Raw genomic sequence first — 19634 nt, 5'->3', positions numbered from 1 at the left:
AAAATTCCAGGGCCATCCTCACACCCCCATCCTCTTCCCCTTTCCGGGATCGGTTAGGCCTAACCTGAAACAAATCCACTGATGTAGCTCCAAACAAAAATGCATGTAATTGGACTGTGAGGCTGCAGTGGGTTATGGCTCTGTTACAGCAGAGTGGCAGGCTGACAGCTCCCCACACCTCACACCTAGCTTCTTGCTAAAAAAAGAAGGGTATGTTGGACTACTGTCTCCAACTGCTTTAAATACAGGAGCCTGCCTGGTAGTGCTGGGAGAACCCTGGGATTGTAGAGGTTTCGGAGCCTGGCTGGAGTGTGAGCCAGCTGCCATCAGTGGCTTCATTCAGGCTGCTTTAAAGGACACCAAGAGCTGCAAATGTGCTGAGATGCTCAGCACCTTAGGCCGTTAGGGGGCGTCAGAAGGAAATTTCTCAAAGGAGGCAAAGACAGGATGCTAAAGCCCCACGCTGACACTCCCTTTCCGCTCCCCGTTCGGGTCGCAAAGCCCTTTGCTCCTAATCCACGTTGATGTAGCGCAAGCTCAAGCTCCCAGAACATCAACCTCCCCACTACAGTCATCTAGCTGCACTTGGAGTCATGGAAATGCCAATTTGAAAGGTCTGTTTTCAACAGCTTCCCAGCTTGAAAGGTCCCTGAGGGCTTCTCCATGGCCCAGACACCCCTCACAGCACCGACTGCCACCAGGGAATGCTGCCCAGAAACTCCCCTTTCACAAGAGAGGATGGAGCACATGCTCTAGCTATAAAGAGCTCAACGATTCTCCTCCTTCATCTGCGTTGTCCTGTCCCACGCAGAAATAGCAACATGCAAATAAAAACAAGGATGAAGTTGACACCATGCCACACCCCCGCCATGATTCACAGCACCGGCCGATCCCTCGGAAAAGGCCCCGAAGATCGTCACCCCTCTCTGTTCTTCCTCCTCTTGGATTGTGACCTTCGGACACCACTTAAGCAGCATGTAAATTAGAGCTGATTCAGCTAACAAAAGTTCCTGTTTTGCCTTCTGCACTAAACAACATTCAAATCAAACATGGCCCAGGACAAATTTTATGGACTACCCCAAGGTTCTGGGACTTGTCTCCCACTCCCTGCCCATCCTCACCCTTCTCCTCCCAGAATCTGTCCTTTGAGTGATTTTTTTAAATCCTCCTTTTTTTTGTTAGTTTGTTGCAAAATTTAGAACCTCCCTTCCCCTCCCCGTTTGTGTTATACATTGTTTTAATTACATTTTTTTGTTTCTCTCTTGTAAATTGTGCAAATATAGCAGTTAACACTAATGGCAGAAGGGCAGAGAGCTGGGGTGGGGAGGGGAGAGAGAGAGAGAAGGGGGAAGGGATATGGGCAGAGAGCTGGGAGGCAGGTGGGGAGGAAGGGGGAGTGAGTCAAGTACAGAAAAAAATGAAAGCCCCGCCCCCCCTCCCTGCGCTAAAAACAACAACATCAGACATGTTGCCCTAGAAGTTAGTGCAGTCCCCGACCCTCCAGCCTCCATCGCCAGATCGAGGACATGTCCCCAGCCGGAGCAGCTGTGCTGGGTGTGCTGCAAGCTCCCTGCAGTTCTTCTCGGCTCCTTTGCACTCCTGCCCACACTGTCCCTTTTGCAAGGTCTCTGAATAGGTCTGATTGGATTGGGTGTGATACGGTGGTAGGTTTTCTTGTTCGTTTGTGTTAAGAGTTTCGGGACACGGTGGGCTCCGTGTGTCCATTTGGCTCTGGACCCAAAGTACTCTGCTGCTGCCGCTTGCTGGCCTCTCTCTTGTAGTATCCACTGCTGGAAAGCTGTCAGGGCTGCCTCGGCCTTTTCAGCTGCTTAGGGCCATTGTGTCAATTGCCTGCTCCAGCTTACTCCTCAGCCGTTGCCTCCTGGCCTGTTCATCCTTCTCTAAAGCAGCTAAAATCTGGCAGGGAAGAAAAGAGAGGGGAAAGGATGAGCAAGGAAGGATGAGAGAAGGTGGTACTGTTACCTGCAACCTAGAAAGAGAAGATGGGAAAGGAATGCAGGTCCACCAATGCCACCCCGGCTTCCAGGAGAGAGTTGTCAGCCCTCACTAACAGGCAAGGTAAAACACTGCTGCGTTCATTCCCGAGCACTGCCCCACCAGGAAGATGGGGCCAATGATGGGAATTCAGAGAAAAGCAACAAAATCTGATCAGAGGTGAGAGAGATTGACCTAGGGGGAGTTATTAAAATAGCTAAACATGGGCTAAGCCAGTGGTTCTCAAGCAGGAGTACGCAGAGGTTGTCCAGATGGTACATCATCTCATCTAGATATTTGCCTAGATTTACAACAGGCTACATGAAAAGCACTAGTGAAATCAGTGTAAACTAAAATGTCATACCGACAATGACTCGTTTATACTATATCAGGGTTTCTCAACCTGGGGGGTCACGATTTATTGTATAATTGGATGGTAAAAATGAGAAAGTAAGCCATGTGTCAGCACTAGTGTACTGTGACACTTCTGTATTTTATGTCTGATTTTGTAAGCAAGTAGTTTCAAAGTGAGGTGGAACTTGGGGTATACAAGACAAATCAGCCTCCTGAAAGGGGTACAGAAGTCTGGAAAGGTTGAGAACCACTGGGCTAAGCAACCACTAAGGGGAAAAGCATATGAAAAAAGCCCGGGGGCGGGGAGGTGTCTAAAGCCCAAGGATGGAGAGAAATTATTTAGCATGAGCTTATGACTAGGAGGAAATCAAGACTGAATTTTCCTTTTCTTCAACCTCAGGAAGAACTTCCGGAGAGTAAGATCCCTCCCTCTGTGAAACAGCCTTCTAAGGGATGTGCTGGAAGCCCAGTCCAAGGGGACATGTCAAACTAGACTACACAAAGTACTAAAAAAAGTCAGTAGGTGCCAATTCTGGCTTTCATCACATACCAAGGGCCATCCGGTGGTAACAACTCTGACCAAGATTTTCAAAAGTAACTAGCTATTGTGGGTGCCTTAATTTGGGGATGCCCAGTTTAGGGCACCCTAGAAAGGCCTGATTTTCAGAGGGCAGATGCACAGCGCATTTTGAAAATCAGGTCCCTTTACAGTGTCTCAACCAGACATCTACACTCACTAGTCATGTCTGAAAATCTTGCCTTCTCCATGTGTCTATTTAAATCGCTGGGTTTTGGCTGATGTCTTTGATTTTATTAATAAGGAGCTAGGGATAACATTGTTGAGTTGGTGGTTGATTAGAAAACATGCTAGCCAACACAGACATCACTGATTTGTCTGTCTAGGGGATTGTTTTATTTAACTTCCCAATTTGATCAAATGAATAGAGTGTCTGTCTGTATGGAACTGCTACAGAACAAAATTCCCAGCTATGCAATGAGGGGCCCCAAAAGGCTTGGGGCCAGCTTCAGTGACGCCATGTGAACTCAGAACAACTCAGCCGAAGACATGGAGTAGCTCTGGATGTTCAGCAGTGTAGCCGAGATCAGAATCTGGCCTTAGGGTACATCTACACCACAGACACTATACTGGCCTAGCAATGCTGGCATAGCCCCACAGTACTGACAGTAGGCGTTCTGCTGTCACCGTAGGAACACCTCACCCCAACCCCCAATGAAGTTAGCTATGTTGATGGAAGCCCTCTTCCATTGACACGGCAGTGTCTACTCTGCGGTTTTTGTTGGTATAGGTGCATTGGTCACGGGTGTGGTTTATGCCAATGTAATTTTTCAGTGTAGACCAAGCCATTGAGTGCTCATTTTAGTGTGAGACTGGTCAGGATTGACGCAGGCTGGCTCAGCCAGTGGGTCCGCTGAACCAGTCTGATTGAGAACTGGCCCAGACAGGCACCAAATCTCAAAGAGAACCAGTACCAAACCCTGCATTGGTATTATTTGTGCTGCGGTAGCAGCTGGATGCCACAGTCAGGATAAGGGCCCTGCTGTGCTGCGCGCAGTACAAACATGTGGGAAGAGCTTACAGTCTAACCTGGGAATAAAAGTGATGGCTGGCAGCACAGGCAGTGCCTTATCTGTTTCCCCAGTGTTCTGCACTGGCCTCAGGTAAGGTGCAAACAAAAGTTACAGGAGACAAGGAAACAGCCCCGGGGAAACAGCAGCACTATGCGGGGTTTGCCCCACCACCTTCAGCTTCAATAACCTTCAGGTAACACTTCATCTGCCTTTATTTTTCAGGGCATAGCTGCCTCTGCATGTGCGGGACCCAGCCAGGACAGGAGCCAGGACTATCCTAGCAATGGCTATTGTTCTGCTGGTATTTCCAGGCTGCTGTTAGGTAAGAAACACTGGAAACCTTTCAAATAGAGCCCGCTCTCCAAATGTTGACCCAGCAGCTTCTGAGAGTGCAGGGAGCAGCCACACAGCTGGGTGCTTCTCCAAACTCACAGGCCTTTCATGGTTTCTCAGCTGCAAGCTCCCTGGCTAGAGAAAGTTTGTCTGACTGCATTTCCACCAATGACAACTCTTCTGAGGAGTGGAGATGTGGCACTTGGCACGGTGGGAGCGACACAGGAAGACATTCAGGCACGCGGCCTCAGCAGAGTCTGCCTCAGGCAGTGGGTGGCCGCACTGCTATGCAGGAGAAGTGCTCGCAACATTGGAAACATCAGACAACGGGATTTCTCCATTGGAATCTCATTTCTCTGAACAAGCTTGTCTTTTGGTGACAAATCAGAGGATGAGAGGGGCACATTTCTCTGGTATTTACATGAACTGGGACATTACTAAAGGCACAGGGAGAGGCTGGGTGCTGAAGGCAAGAGTCAGCATGGTGAGGGAGGGGTAATGGAACATAAAAGAGGGGTAGTTGCTCGTCTACCCATCACCCAGGAGTCTGAAGTGCTGAGTCCAGCTAGCTAACATTGTGCCACCAGACACAGAACAGCTGATTTAAAAACAACCTGACAGAAATCCTGTCTCCCCAGATAAGTTTATCAGGAGACCAAATTTTCTGCAATTAAATGTCAAGGCATCCGTCAAAGGGGATTTGATTAACCATTTCATTGGCTGCATAATTGGAAACAAACTGTTGTATAATTAACAGACTTACTAGGAGGCAGGCAAAAGTCCATCACAAACGCTACAGGTAACTCCTTAATAGGGAAATCAGCTCTTTTTGATTAAAAGTCACTGCAGCGCCCTGCAGGTTTCCAGCACTGAGCACACAGGACGTGCTGTGGAGGATATGCAGCGCTGGATGCTGGGAGACTCACGGTCACAGCGTGCATCTCAGTGCAGTGCAGGTGATGCCAGTCAGTCTGGCCTAGTAGCCAGCCCTGGGCAGTGGCCTATAGCTGACTTCAGATAAGGATGAAATTACCCCAGCTGCAGTACACCTAACCAAAAGCTCAATCCCGCAAGATGCTGAATACTCGACTTCTGTGTGAATTGAGGGTGTTCAGTGCCTGTCAGGATCAGACCCTGGCTCAGATACAATAGCATGAGGAGAAAAATTCCTCCCCGAGATTCACTTACGTCCTGTGGGGATGCAACCACAAGATACTGACAGTCATGAAAGGCTCCTCCAGCGCTCTTCCAAATCTTGCCATGCTTCTTGGCTGCCCATTAATTTGGTTTAGTGACCTCTTGTTCCCAGATTATGGGATGGGACTCCTGGGTTTTCACTGTACTCTTTGGAATTTTTGTCCTTCAGAGGACATCCGACCTACCTAACATCCAAAACCCGAGCTGAAAGCATGCAGCACAAAGTGGACATTTGTGGAGGGATGTAACTTTTGACTATTTCCATTCTGATTCAAACTCTGGGTTTGTTCATCCCATCAAGTCAAATCGTCAAGCTGGACTTTAGAAAGGGCTGCTTAGTTTCATAGCCACCAAGAGAAACATTCATAGTTCTGCTCCATAAGGGCACCAGCTGATCACTTGTGACACTCAGGAAGAAATTTCCCCTGTGTGCGTGTCACAATTAGCCAGATATACTACAAGGGTTTTATTTGCTTTCCTCTGAAGCATCAGCTATAGGCCAAACCTGGAGACAGAATACAAGACTTGATGGGCTCATAGTCATATCCAGTTGCATACTCTATAACAGGGGTCAGCAACCTTTCAGAAGTGCTGTGCCGAGTCTTCATTTAGTCACTCTAATTTAAGGTTTCGCGTGCCAGTGATACATTTTAACGTTTTTAGAAGGTCTCTTTCTATAAGTCTATAATATATAACTAAACTATTGTTGTATGGAAAGTAAACAAGGTTTTAAAAATGTTTAAGAAGCTTCATTTAAAATTAAATTAAAATGCAGAGCCCCCCGGACTGGTGGCCAGAACCTGGGACGTGTGAGTGCCACTGAAAATCAGCTAGCGTGCCGCCTTTGGCACACGTGCCATAGGTTGCCTACCCCTGCTCTATAATATCAATATACACGTCCCTGCTATTAACCAGACCAGCCTCTAGATGGCACCAATGCACCTTATACCCAACCACCCCAAAATATTCATCTGGGAGTCAAAAAACACATAACACATATCTTAAAGGCATCTGAATCAGAATTGGACAGGATCAGACAGAGAATATGAATCCAAGACTAGTCCCCTGTACCCACCTCACCGCTGCCTCTCCTAATAAGAGAATAGTTTATCATTGAAGTCTTAGAGTGCTGAAAGATTCACAACCTGCCTTCTCTTTATTTGATTATCTGTTATCTTGTTGTCCTTATGGAAAACAACACAGCAAAAAGAAATCCATGCAGAGTATAAAGAGAGATACATGCCTGTCACCTGCTGTAAGGAGCCAGGACCAGTAATTATGAAGATGCAAGTACCCAAATGAAAATTAATTATGATTTTCATTCACAGCCAATGACAGCATATTACTGCACTGAACAACAGGAAAAATGATTCTCTCCCATTTCGCATCAAAGAGGGTGCAATCGGGCTGCATGTAATTGTGCTTAATGAATGAAAACAAACAAAGGGAACAGCTGCGATTTATTAATCCCATTATGAATAATAAAAGAAGTTCCTGAGAGCTGAGAACACACTAGTGGTGCTTTCAGAGTGGGCTATGGGGGAACATTCAACAGATGCCAGACTGCAGTGAACTGGCAAGAACACAGGATGGCTACTCACCCTGCATCTTCAAAGAGCAGCTCGTTAATATCACACCTCCCCCCGGACCCCGTCCCCGACAACTCTCACACAGTGGCTGGCTTGTGGTTGATTTTTGAGGCTTAGGTGACTTTTGGTGCTGATGAAAGCCTGATGACTGAAGAGCCAGGCACAGGCCTGGCAGGTGTTACGAAATGTTTCCCCACCCCTCTGCCAATGCATGTCAACCCAGACTGCTCACAGCTCTGCCAATGTGTAACAGCCCTCACTTGCAGCAGACCCTGTCACCCCAAAACTGGGCTCTCCCCACACAGCTCTGCTATTGCTCCTAAACTTAATCTATAGCATCCCTTGTAATCTGTTCTGCTCTACCTTGTCCCACAGCACTCTTGGCTACCTGTCTACTGATGGCCCTCACTTCTTCCTGGCTCTCTCACGGCTTAGACACCCTGTCTCTCTCAGGAGACAATGCAGCAGCTTGGGGCAAAGGCTTTTTATTACTAAATAAACCACTGCTCGAACACAAGTTTTCACTCTGCTTTATTGGGACAATAAAATCTAGGTTATGTTTTTATATATATACACAACGGTTATATATTTTATTGCTTTAATAAAGTATTGCAGAGTGTGTTTGAATAGTGCTTTATGAAGTTAATTTGTACAATTTACAATTGATGGGTTTTTAACCACTCTTGTTAATATTCAAGAAGAGGCCTATTGGCACAGTCACCTCATCACTCCAAATGCCCCCCTAGGATAGCAAGCAAGGTCACTTGGGTACCTTCATGGGTTCTACTGTGCTAGGGGGTCATTTACAGCAGGTGGGGAAGAGAGAGGGATGGTGGTGAGATGAGGCGAGGCAGACGGGGGTTCAAATCCTGACTTCATTCATACGGGAAAGGAGTTTAGCAGTTTCCCATGCTGCTTGCCAGAGGAAATATGGGTACAAAACAATACTCTTATCAGAATGTATGCTCAGGAAAGGCCCAGGACTGGAGGAGCTGCTGCAGGTTGGGATGGAGGGGTATCAGAAGAGCAGATGGGGGAGTGCCCATGGTAAGAACAGCATGAAGAGCTGCTGGTCATCTCTAGAGTGGAACAGCAGGGTCAGGAGTGAAGAGAGTGGTCAGGAAAAACTTGTGTACCACCTCCTTTCACTGTGCCTGGCTCTATCACTGCTCTCAGCCCCTTCTGTCACTTGTACAGGGTGAGTGTTAATCCAGGTAGGTGGAGGTTATGAAGGGTATTAGTGCCTGGTAACGTCTATCACTGGCTGGTAGTCACACACACACAGTAATAGGACAGGTAACTTTACTGCACACGGGGATACTTTACTACACACTTTCACTGTGCAGGCTGCTATGATCCAGAAGTGAGGTGAATCCAGCCACCAACAGCAATTTTCCCCTCTCTGTATTTCCTACGAGACAATTTTTCTGGGCAGCAAGAGGGGGAATGCAGAAACTGGGTGGCAGGTGTGGGGATGTGCCCTTGTTTGAAAACAAGATGCCCCAGCCCCTGTTGACTTACCTCATCCTTGTACTTGGTGATGTATGAGTAGATCTCGTGCAGCGCGCTCATGCTGTTGAACTGGCTCAGGTGTAACCGGGACTGTTCTGCCAGGTATGCACTCATGTCCTGGTCACTGATTGCTGGCATTTTAGCAATATCTGCATAATATCTACAGGGGGGTAGGAGAAACAGAATAGTGCATCTGAAACAGGGAGAGGGGCAGACCTCCATGAGACTCCCTCTGAGAACACCCTGGGGGCAGACTGAAAGGTGAATACAAGGAGCCTTTTGTTTCACAGTAATAGTACTATATGGTGCTTTTCATCAATAGATCTCAAAGTGCTTTACAAAGGAGGTCAGTATCAGAATCCCCATTTTATAGCTGGGGTAACTGAGGCACAGAAAGGGGAAGGGATAAGTCACCCAGTCGTCAAGTGGCAGGGCAGGGAATTGAACACAGGCCCCGTAGAGCCCATTCCAGTGTTCTGTCTAGTAGGTCACACTACCTCCCCCTTAAATTAACTTCTTGTTACACTGAAGCAACTGGGATAGTTAAAGTCAGGTGCTCTCAATGATTTTCCACCTGCCATCCTCTGACCACCCACTATTCCCTTCCATGACCTTCCAAACTACCCACTTTTGCCCTCACGACCAAATATCCCCAAATCCTTTCTGCTGTTCCAGTCAAAAGCCCTGCCCCCCAGGTGCTGCCATATGTAACAATTTGTTTGTTTGCAGTGATTCTCTTGAAGTTTACTGTGTCACAGAAAGCCAAAGATGGCATTTCACATTCAGTGCATACGCTTGTGATATTTTCACATCCACATCGGTACTGTACACATCCGTACTGAACATTTCATGAATTGCACCTTCCCCGGTGATGTATATTCAGTAGCCCGTATTATTGGGCTAGTTGTGCTTGGAAAGGCTACTGCTCAACAGAAAGGTCAGAAACTGGGTTTTTAGTGAAAACAGATTCTGCAGAAAATGTGAGAAATGTCAGAAAACAGCTCAATGAGCCACTATGGGGTCATAACCCTGAGGCTGAGAACCCTGCTTTACCGGAATCAACAACAGAAAATGTGACTTCACCCTGACTAATGCTTCATGGCATCACGTTACCTGTACCCAGACAGCACTCAGCGTTAGCCAGAAACTTGACAGGGCAGGTAATCAAGCATTCTACTGAAGTGTTTTGACCATTGCTGGAGGAAGGATACTGGCCTAAATTGACCAGTGGACCAATAAGGTATGATAGGAGATGGAATACTTGGGTTATTGACCAATGGTCTCACCCACTCCTACATGACCCACTGATCTGATTGGGTAGGGCAAAAGGGGGGCATACGGGACTAGATGGCTCACTGGTATGCTCAGCAAATTCAGGCAACTATGTAAATTGGACTCAAGGGAATTCAAAGCCATGACACCCAGATTAACAGCAGGTGCATTATCCTAGCATCATCTGATGTTCTTAGCAGTTTCCTGCATTCACATGTCATCCACAGGGGCGGGACATTCTTGCACAAACCATACGAGTATATTCTGTGCTGCCTTCAATGGCAGGGGCTCCCAGTGCACGCATGGGATACCCATGTACATCACTTCCTGAGGTAAAAGCAAGGCCTGCCCGGACTGAGGTGAGCTTTCCTGGGGAGCAGCTCAGCCATTCCCAGAACAGAAACCTACCAGGCACTGTGCTCAGGATGGCTGCCTTTAAACATTTCCCACAGGAACATGCTAATATTTGTTTCCCTAAAGATATTTTGAAAAATTTTTAGGGCAAAATGATCAAATGTACGGTCTCCATTTTTGCATGGGCAGAAAGTAAAGCTGCAAAATCTGAGGGCAGATTGAGGTCCAGCAATCAGGTTCTTAACATCTTCACAGACTTCTCCTGCAAAACAGCGCTGTCCTCGACAATCAGGCCTTGCCACTCCAAATACCTGTAAATACTGAGTGCAAACCCCACCCAAACATAGATCATAGAATATCAGGGTTGGAAGGGACCTCAGGAGGTCATCTAGTCCAACCCCCTGTTCAAAGCAGGACCAACCCCCACACAGATTTTTGCCCTCCCTCAAGGATTGAACTCACAACTGGGGTTAGTAGGCCATTGCTCAAACCACCTTGCTTTAATCTCTCATAACCCCATGGAAATGAAACACCAATGCAATTCACAGTCAACATTCCGGCACTGTGATTATTAGCATCATCATCATTAGCTGAATCCAATCTCACTGAGGTGGAACGATGCTGGGTCAGGTATTTGTGTGGGAGCAGATGGCAGCGTAACACCTTCAGGAGATGAACATGAGCCCCACTCTATCCTACGGTACTGAGAGCAGCCAAGAGTGCATGTTAAGATGCTTACGCAGGGCAGCGCCCAGCAGGGGTTCCGGAGACGCCGCAGATTCCAATAGAGCCGGAGAGTCTGACTCTTCACCCTCTAAGGAGCAGTGCAGAACAAAGGTTCGAGCACAGAACTGCCAACTATAGCAGGCACCAAGGGATCCACTGTGCAGCTGAGAACATCAGACGTGGTTTCGCATCTTTTCCTCTCAGATTTTTCCTTACAGGATAGAAAACACCTTCCATCCACTTCAGGAATATGAGAGTAGAGAGACCAAGTCTCGGGGCTCACAATTTTCAGCCATCTTCTAAATTAAAGGCCACTGAAATCACACCAAGATCCTCCAGGGCATGCTGTAGGGTTGAGTTTGTGCCTGGGAACCCAGCTGCCTGGACCACGCTGTCTGAAATGCCCTTGATGGGAGGCGTGACGAGGGGGCTCCCACGGCAGATGGGTGCATCCATGACTGCAGTACAAGATCTCCAGCCAAAAGGAAGCAGAGAAACCTTTCTGGTTCGAGACTTATGCAGGGGATATGGGGCCACAATTTTCAATGCACACAGTGACATCTCTAATGGACTGACATCCCATGGATTGCTAATGTTCAAGCTGGATGCCTACAAGCTGAGAGACTACACACCTTGCATAACAGTGACTCAGGATGCAGCCAGCCTGGAAGCAAAACTGGGTGTGACTCTCTCCTCCCCCATTACTGCGTGCTCACCCTTTTAACTCTGTTTCTTCCCTGGAGTGGCCAACTGGCAAAATGCCTTTTTTTTTTGCCTGGTGTCTGGGTATCACGATGATGGACATAACAGACAGATCTTCCATTTGGACTGCCAGGTTCAGTCAATCGCCCTCCCTTCATTTAAACCCTTCCTTCTGCAAAGCTTTGCAATGATAATCTTCCAAAGAAAAAAACTGCAGTTACACAACAAAGCCCCACCACAGATGAGAGGTGGGAAATCCAACCTCTTAGCCCAGAGAGGAGAACCTACTCCCCACAGGGCAGTCCTGCCCTCTTCTTACCTGCTGTGGCCTGCTGACATTTTTCTTGTGTTTTCAGTCAAATTGAGGTTCTAAGATCCTCAGGGCAGGAACCTTGTCTTTTAATTTGTCTGCAAAGCACCATGCATGCCCCTATGGAGTTATATAAATATTTAATGCGGAAAAACATTACAAGAACATTATTTAGGAGGCAAAATCAAGCAGTCAAAAATTAGGTAATGCTAGATTTATGGTTGCCTGTGCAACTTTAATTTGGCCCTTTGTGCGGCCATCCTGTGCACTGAATGACACAGGGGTCCTGGGGGGAAAACGAACGTGATCATGTAGTTAAAGACTATCATTATACATAACGCACATGAAGGCAGAATTAAGGTTGTACAGGAAACTTTAAATCTGGCATTTCCTAACTATCAAGTGTTCAATTTGGCATCCTAAATAACTTTATGTATTTTTTGTACATAATTTCCTAGGTTTTCTTTAAAAAGACAAAGGTTAAAAAAATTGATTATGTTTGACTGTTACAACACCCAGCCATACATCGCAAGCAGCGTTTGAACCAGGAAATTTCAGCATTGCAGCACATCCATCTACCATTTGAGTCACAGGACCTGCTACCTCAGCTAATGACAGGAGAAGGCTATTATCCCAGAATGGGGGATGGACTACAGAACAAGGTCCTGGGTTGAAGGATTGTTCGGGGGGGGCCCTGGTCTGGTTCTCCCCCCTTCATCCCCGCTATAGCTGTTCTGGCAGCACCTGGGAATTCCCAGCATAGTGGCAATAGCTGCTGCTGCTTTGATAGTGGCCTGGGCTCTGCCTTAGAATGTTTATGTGCCATTATTATTTTAGAAGGCTCCCAAACTTTTCCTGACGAGCAGACACGAGAGAGGAGAAATGGACCTGAATGGATTTTCATGGAACAAAGAAGAGGCACTTCTCTAACCCAAGGGCTTTCTCCTTGATGATCAAAGGCCTACTGCAAACAACACAGGTTAGAGCTTTTGACAAAGATCACAAGAATCTCTTGCAATAGAAAACATTAGGCAATCTCAAAACAGACGTCACTACCAGCTCCCCTATAAACAATCATAAATGGCTGCCTCCAAATGTCAACCCCAAAACAAGGCACTAAGGGGCTCCATTAGCAGGCAGATGCCCCTGACCTCCTGAACTTTCCACTTCCTAGAAGACCACCTTCCAGCAGATAGTTGGTGAGACTCTTCTGCCATCCACCTGCGAAGGATTCTCTATAGAAAAATCACTGCATTAACCAAGCCCTCTTCAGTATGATGTTCTCTGTCATGCTTACAGATGCCTTTCATGACTGTGACACAAGGATTGGCATCAGATACCGGACTGATGGCAAGCTCTTCAATCTGCTGAGGCTACAGACAAAGATGAAGATACAGAGAGTGACTCTTCATGACCTTCTGTTTCTGATGACTGTTCCCTGAATTCCAAATCTCAGTCTGACATGTAGCAGAGTATGGACTATTTTTCTTCACCTTGTGACAATTTTGATCTCACAATCAACATCAAGAACACAAAAGTGATGTACCAGCCTGCACTAAGAAAGCCTTCGGTATAGCCTGCTATCACAGTGAATGGCCAAACCCTGCAGGCAGTGGACAAGTTCACCTACCTCAGCAGCATACTCTCAAATGCAGTTCACATCAATGATGAAACTAATGCTAGAATTGCCAAAGCAAGCATGGCCTTTGGCAAACTCTGTGAAAATGTGTCCGAGAGCAGAGGCATTGGGCACCAAACAAAACTGAAGGTCTACAAAGCCATCATGTTGCCAGCTTTGACGCATACCTGCGAAACCTGGACGGTGTACAGACGTCATGTTATAAAGCTGAACCACTTTCACATGGGCTGTCTGAGGAAACTGATAAAGATAAGATTAATCAAGTGACCCATAGTAGCACCTCTTGTTCAGTGTGCCAGAGACAGCTGAAAGCTCAAATTGGCCTGATCAGCCACTCATGTGTTCACAGAAACCAAACCAATCAATGATGTCATGGTCATCTTTGAACTCAAAGGATGAACAACAACCTAGAAGGATCACTGCATTAATCAAGTCCATGCACAATGAGGACTACGAGGTCTGTACTTCCCCCATATACATATTGCAGACATCATGGATATACAGCACGGAGGAAGCAATGCTGAGGTCACTCACCTTTCTACCCAGCTCTTATAGTTGGGGATGTCCTTGGCATACAGTAGTTTGTTGGAGGGAGAGTCTTTCCCTAGCTTGTGCTCAGAAGTTGAGCAGGAGTCCATGAATGTCTGTGCCACCACGGATAGGCAAGCATCAGTAATACTGTTCTTGTGAATGTCAAACACAAACTGGGGGTTCTTAATCACATTCACCCAAAAACGCAGAGGTAGACTGAGGAAAGAAAGAACAGAGATGGTCACTGCAGGAAACAAGACCCCAGACAGGAGCTAGTGCAGACAGAGCCCCAGCAGCTTCCTGAATTTGGCAGATTCAAGCCTGAATTTGGCAGTCTTCTCCCCTAACCCCACAAAAAGATAAGTAAGTTGGGGAAAACATTCATTCACCTACCGCCCCAATGGCACCCTGGACACCTGGGCTATCATACCCTCAAGCTTATCCTGAATATGGTCATTTCTATCCACTGGGCACAGTTAAGAGAGAGGCCTTGGGGGAGGAACTTCTCAACTTTGTCAGCAATTTCAAAGAGAGCAGAGGTGATCGGGACTTGAGGATGCTTTGGGGACCCTGCATCAGATTGCTGTCAAATGACGGTTGTAGATGCTAAGAAAGATTCCCTAATTACTACAGCCTGCCTCTTGTTTGACCAGTGGCAGTGCTGGTTAGGAATAAATCGGCTCCTGTCTTGCAGCTGCCACTTCACCACACAGCTTTGGTCATAGACACCTCACCCCATTGGGGTTTGTGGGCATGGAACCAGGAATTGCAATGCCCTACCTCTCACAAAAGCCCAGGTATTACTGAACAGATGCAGCACCACACAAAGAGGACACAGCTGTGACCACGTGCCTGTAACATGAGGATGACGTTGTACGGAAGACATGGGAGGGAACTATCCCGTTCTCTTTGGCACCAGTGAGGCCTTAGCTGGTGCACTATGCCCAGTTTTGGGCACCACCCTTTACAAAAGATGTGGACAAACTGGAGGGAGCAACAAGAATGATAAAAGGTTTAGAAAACCTGACCTATGAGGAAAGGTTAAAAAACTGGACATGTTTAGTCTTGGGAAAAGATTGAGGGGGACCTGAAAACACTCTTCAGAAATATTTTATGGGTTGTTATAAAGAGGACGGGGATCAGTTGTTCTCCATGTCCACTGAACACAGGACAAGTAGTAATGGGCTTAATCTGCAGCAAGGGAGATTTAAGTTAGATATTAGGCAAAATGTTCTAGCTATAAAGGTAATCAAGCTCTGAGGTAGGCTTCCAAGGGAGGTTATGGAATCCCTGCCATTGTAGGTTTTTAAGAAAGGGTTAGACAAAAACCTGTCAGGGATGGCCTACATATACTTGGCCAGCCTCAGCATAGGGGGCTGGACTTGATGACTAGAGCCCTGCAAATCTGTGGATATCTGCTCTACATCCATGGACCACGTTTGTTGATCGGATGCATATACAAATTTTGTATCCATGCAGGATTCTATGGATGACCTCTCAAGGTCCCTTCCAGCCCTAAATTTCTGTGATTCTAAGATGGGGCCCAGCAAAGGTCTAGGATCACGTAGACTCAATTTTAGTATTCCTCGTAGGCCAAGTCACACGGGAGAAGAGGAAGCCAATGACACCAGGTGCTGATGGCTCCCAGGTACTCCTCTCCTGGAGTCTACAGATGTAGGCATTCACTCTACTTTTGAGGTTTTTCCCTCCCTTGGGTTATTGTAGCTATCTGGGGCATGGGTGCTCGTGGAGGACAATCTACAAACCTCACGTACCCAGGGCCTAGGGAGGGTGTCCCTTGACTTTACATCAGTGAATGGTGTTTTTAATGCATTCCCTCGGAAGTAACTCCAACATTGCAGGGGCTCCGAAAGATTTAGTATGGCATAGGGGTCTGGGAGAGACTTTGCTTTGGAATAGTTCCCTGCTGGCCCACGGCCACAATGGGGTCTTCAAGGATCTTGAAGAAAGGCCATCACAGTATTCTCTCTCTCTTCCCTGTCCAACTGCCACCTCCCAAATGCGTCGTCTCCATTCCAAGTCCTCTGGGTGTTCTTTCCCTCCCCTTTCCTCACACACACTCATAACCCCAAATCCCACCTTATCAGAAAACCAAAGCTTCCAAAGCCCAGTGATCAAAACCTCAGGAGTCCCGTTTAACCCCTCTGAACACTGCTACTGCCTCGGTTCCTAGGACCGGCTCAGCCGTCTGCTCCCATTCCACAGGAGCCGGTTCCATTCCCATGGAACAGTCATTGCTTATGCCCAGACCCTATAGCTTATTTCAAACCGTGCAACCTTTCTTTCCTGCCTCGGCTGATCCTTTCTAAAACCCCTCGGGGAACTTTACAAAGCTCCGAGACAGGCTCAGATGGGAGAATTGTTGGGCTCTTTAAGGGACTCATTAGGACATTTATTATCTGAGGAAAACGTAGGCTACCTCAGATACTGAGATAACAAATCTATGATTCAGATGGGCTCACAGCACAAGAGGGGAATCCTGGCTAGTGACAGACCATGTGCTTGTTCACAGCACATATGCATGCCCCTCTTCTATTCTATCCTTATATCACCTCCTCTCAGTAGCATCTAACTCTCATTAGAAGGTCCTCAGAGATCGATCTCTGGTATAAAGCTCCTGAGAACTCCTCCTAAGCTTCCCTGTGTCATCAACAATGCTTCTGTCTAAGATGCCAAATGCTGGGCTCCCCGGGACTCCTATAATGAGGGTGCTGGATGCACATACATATTTCAATCTGTGAAGGGAGCGGCCTCAAGAAATCAGCTCCACACATCGAATTAGCGCCCAGAGATAAGCATGAACATTAGTATGCAGGAGCCTGCATCCCAGGCCCTGTGGAACTGGGCTCCCTCCCACCACCAACTCCTTCCTTCCTTTAATATAGAAAGCAGAGTTATAAATCAGTTCCAAGCGCTTCTGCACTCTCATATCTCCATTTAAAAATGTTTCTTTTCCTGCCCTGCTAATTGCCGACAGTTACTGAACTATACAAAAGCAATTTGGCTGCCATTTAACAAATGCCAGACATGGGAACGTATGTACTCATTGCCAGTAGCGGCTAGGAGATCAGAGAGATGAAATCAGCGAGGCAGCAGAAAAGAGGACTGCCAGGCGAGGAGGGAGTTGTGGAGAAGTGAAGTCTATATACGGTGGAGTGCTAGACCCATCACATCGCTCACAGAGATCTTATCAGCACCGGCCCCTCTTTCCTGGAAGTGATTAGCAAGCCTGATGGGTCAGCTCTTCAGGCTCGGCTAGGGAGGATGCATGTGTGGTATTACACTACCTTCATTACGACATGCTTGGCTATGTGGCAGGCTGGAGTGCACATCACAAACACTGGTGGTATGAGAATATAGCCTGGGGTTTGCAAAGGTGCCTAGGGAGCTAGGGGCCAACATCCCATGAATCTGCAGGTGAGCTGGGCATTTAACGGCACAGCCCAGCCATATTTCAATCATGGAGCACCTAGTACTTCAGGATATGATGTTTATGGGAAGGGTGACATGGCTGAGACTACTTGTTATAGCAGAATGTGCCTGGCACTCACCCACCCCGAGCAATACTGGTATACAAGTAGGCTTAGGTGCCAGGGCACTTTTAGTGTTAATCTGCCCTGGCTGAGGCTGGCATAACCAAATTTCACCCCAGAAGCTTGGAGACATTCATTAGCTGGGATAACACAAATGGAAACGGCTGACACCTCTCCCTCCCCTGGCACCTGCTCAATTACCAGTTACTCTTCCAGGTGTGCCTGACGTCATAATCGTTGATCTGATGTTTGTCGGCTTGTTCGTCCAGAAAGTCGAACATGTACTTGATGGCCAGGGGCAGGGCGCTCCCGCGGTGTGCCGTGCTGAAGATGGTCTCAAACAGGTCATCGACGAACTTCTGCAAGGTGCCCTGGAGATGAGAAAGTGAGAGTGGCTGCTCAGTACTGCCCAGAAAGTCAGGCATTGGAAGAAAGGAGAAAGCAATGGGGCTAGCCATCAATTTCAGATATTAACATCACTGCTATCACCAGTAACGGGCCATAATCCAAGATGGGGCTGTGGGGAGGAGGGCCGAAGCCAAAGGAAATCAGTGGAACCACACTGGTCCTTAATGGGGAGAATACTCTGTGGTGACAAGAAGATCTCACAAGCCTGTGTCAGAAATTCTGGGGTGTTGTCTGGCATCATAACTCGAGCCACTACAGGTCCACCCCAAAAGATAACTATATTGTGCTGCTTTACAGCATGACATAGTCCCTCCTTCATGGTCACTGCCCTGTCTGACTAACGAGGGAAACCCATTTGGATGATTCATTTTTTTATGGCGCTGTATTGTTTGGTTACTGGATTCCAAAGACAGATGTGGGCGTGGCTTTTAACCCCTGGTGAGCAGAGCTCAACTTGGAAACTCAACTGACAGGAACTACTTGGAGTTAACTAATCAAATGAAAAATACCATATAGACCAAGTGACTCCCATTAGGGTGTCTGAGTCCTTCACCAACACTAATGAATTTACTCTGAGCTCCCCTATGAGCTGGAGAAGTATTATCCCCATTATACAGATGCGGAACACAGACACAAGTGCTAAGTGAACCTGGAGCTCCTGAGTCCTGATTCAGTGCTGTAGCCTCCCCTTCCTTTCTACGTCAGTCTCAGACATACAGCAGCTGCTGTGCTGCAGAAGGTTTTGAGCATGCCCAGGTAAGATGTACCTGCCCTGATGCCAAATGTATGAAGTACATTATCATTATTTCTTCACTGAGCACCTCAAAAGTGTGCTAGGCACTATACAAAGAAACAAGACACGGTCCCTGCCCCTGAGACATTACAGTCTGATGTCTCTGATTTGCGGCCAAATGCACCAGGTCCATTCCAGATAGAATGCACCTGCTGTGTTATTGACTACATTAGCTCTGCGTGGGCAGAAGACATTTGATTTGCTTCTCAATGTTCCAGGTTTGTTCTACCATGCCACTGAGCTCCACAGAGTGTCATTAGAAATATAACAGCAGTGCAGGTCATCAGCAGTGAAGGAGTTAAAGTCCACAGTCGACTGCTACAGTTGATGGTGGGGCTTGGTTTGGAGGAGAAGGAATACCTTATAGCATGTGTATCTCAGCTCCTACAATTAACAGGGGGTCCCGCCCCTTAAATCACAGCAGTAGGATTTCGTCTGCCTCTCCTATTGACCATACATGTGGCAATGGCAGAATTTAGGGCATTTGTGTCATAAGCTAACCCAGCCCCTCTTTTGCAAATGCAAAGAACTGGTAAAATGATAACATCTCTCACTACCCGAACAACGAGCACTGGGGAAAATCAGTGTTTGCAGCAACTGCAGGATGGGCGGAAGCTTTGCTTCTTCAACAGCCTGGCAGCAAAACTGGGCTTTGCAGCTATTTCCTTCGCCAGATGTAATCAGTGCTGCAAGTACTTGGTTAGGTGAAGAGACAGCAGGAATGGGGGTTGAGCTCTACGGTGGAGCTTGGCACTGGTGGGGGCTGAATCTGAAG

General features: G+C 47.2%; 1 protein-coding gene across 5 annotated transcripts in view; it reads right to left on the bottom strand.

Annotated features, from left to right (window-relative positions):
* Nucleotides 1-216: 216 nt before the first annotated feature.
* PLXNA1 (plexin A1) overlaps nt 217-19634 on the bottom strand; it is a 401191-nt gene continuing 381773 nt past the window's right edge. For all 5 annotated transcript variants that reach the window (XM_030568426.1, XM_030568425.1, XM_030568430.1 and 2 more), the window contains 4 exons: nt 17860-18029; nt 14108-14320; nt 8580-8730; nt 217-1917 (listed from right to left, as the gene is read on the bottom strand). In XM_030568426.1, the coding sequence (XP_030424286.1) occupies nt 1822-1917; nt 8580-8730; nt 14108-14320; nt 17860-18029 (630 nt within the window). In that variant the 3' untranslated portion in view covers nt 217-1821. The remainder of the gene's footprint in view (nt 1918-8579; nt 8731-14107; nt 14321-17859; nt 18030-19634) is intronic.

Source organism: Gopherus evgoodei, chromosome 7 (assembly GCF_007399415.2).
Source record: "Gopherus evgoodei ecotype Sinaloan lineage chromosome 7, rGopEvg1_v1.p, whole genome shotgun sequence".
NCBI lineage: Eukaryota > Metazoa > Chordata > Testudines > Testudinidae > Gopherus > Gopherus evgoodei.
This window is presented reverse-complemented; position numbering and strand designations above follow the sequence as displayed.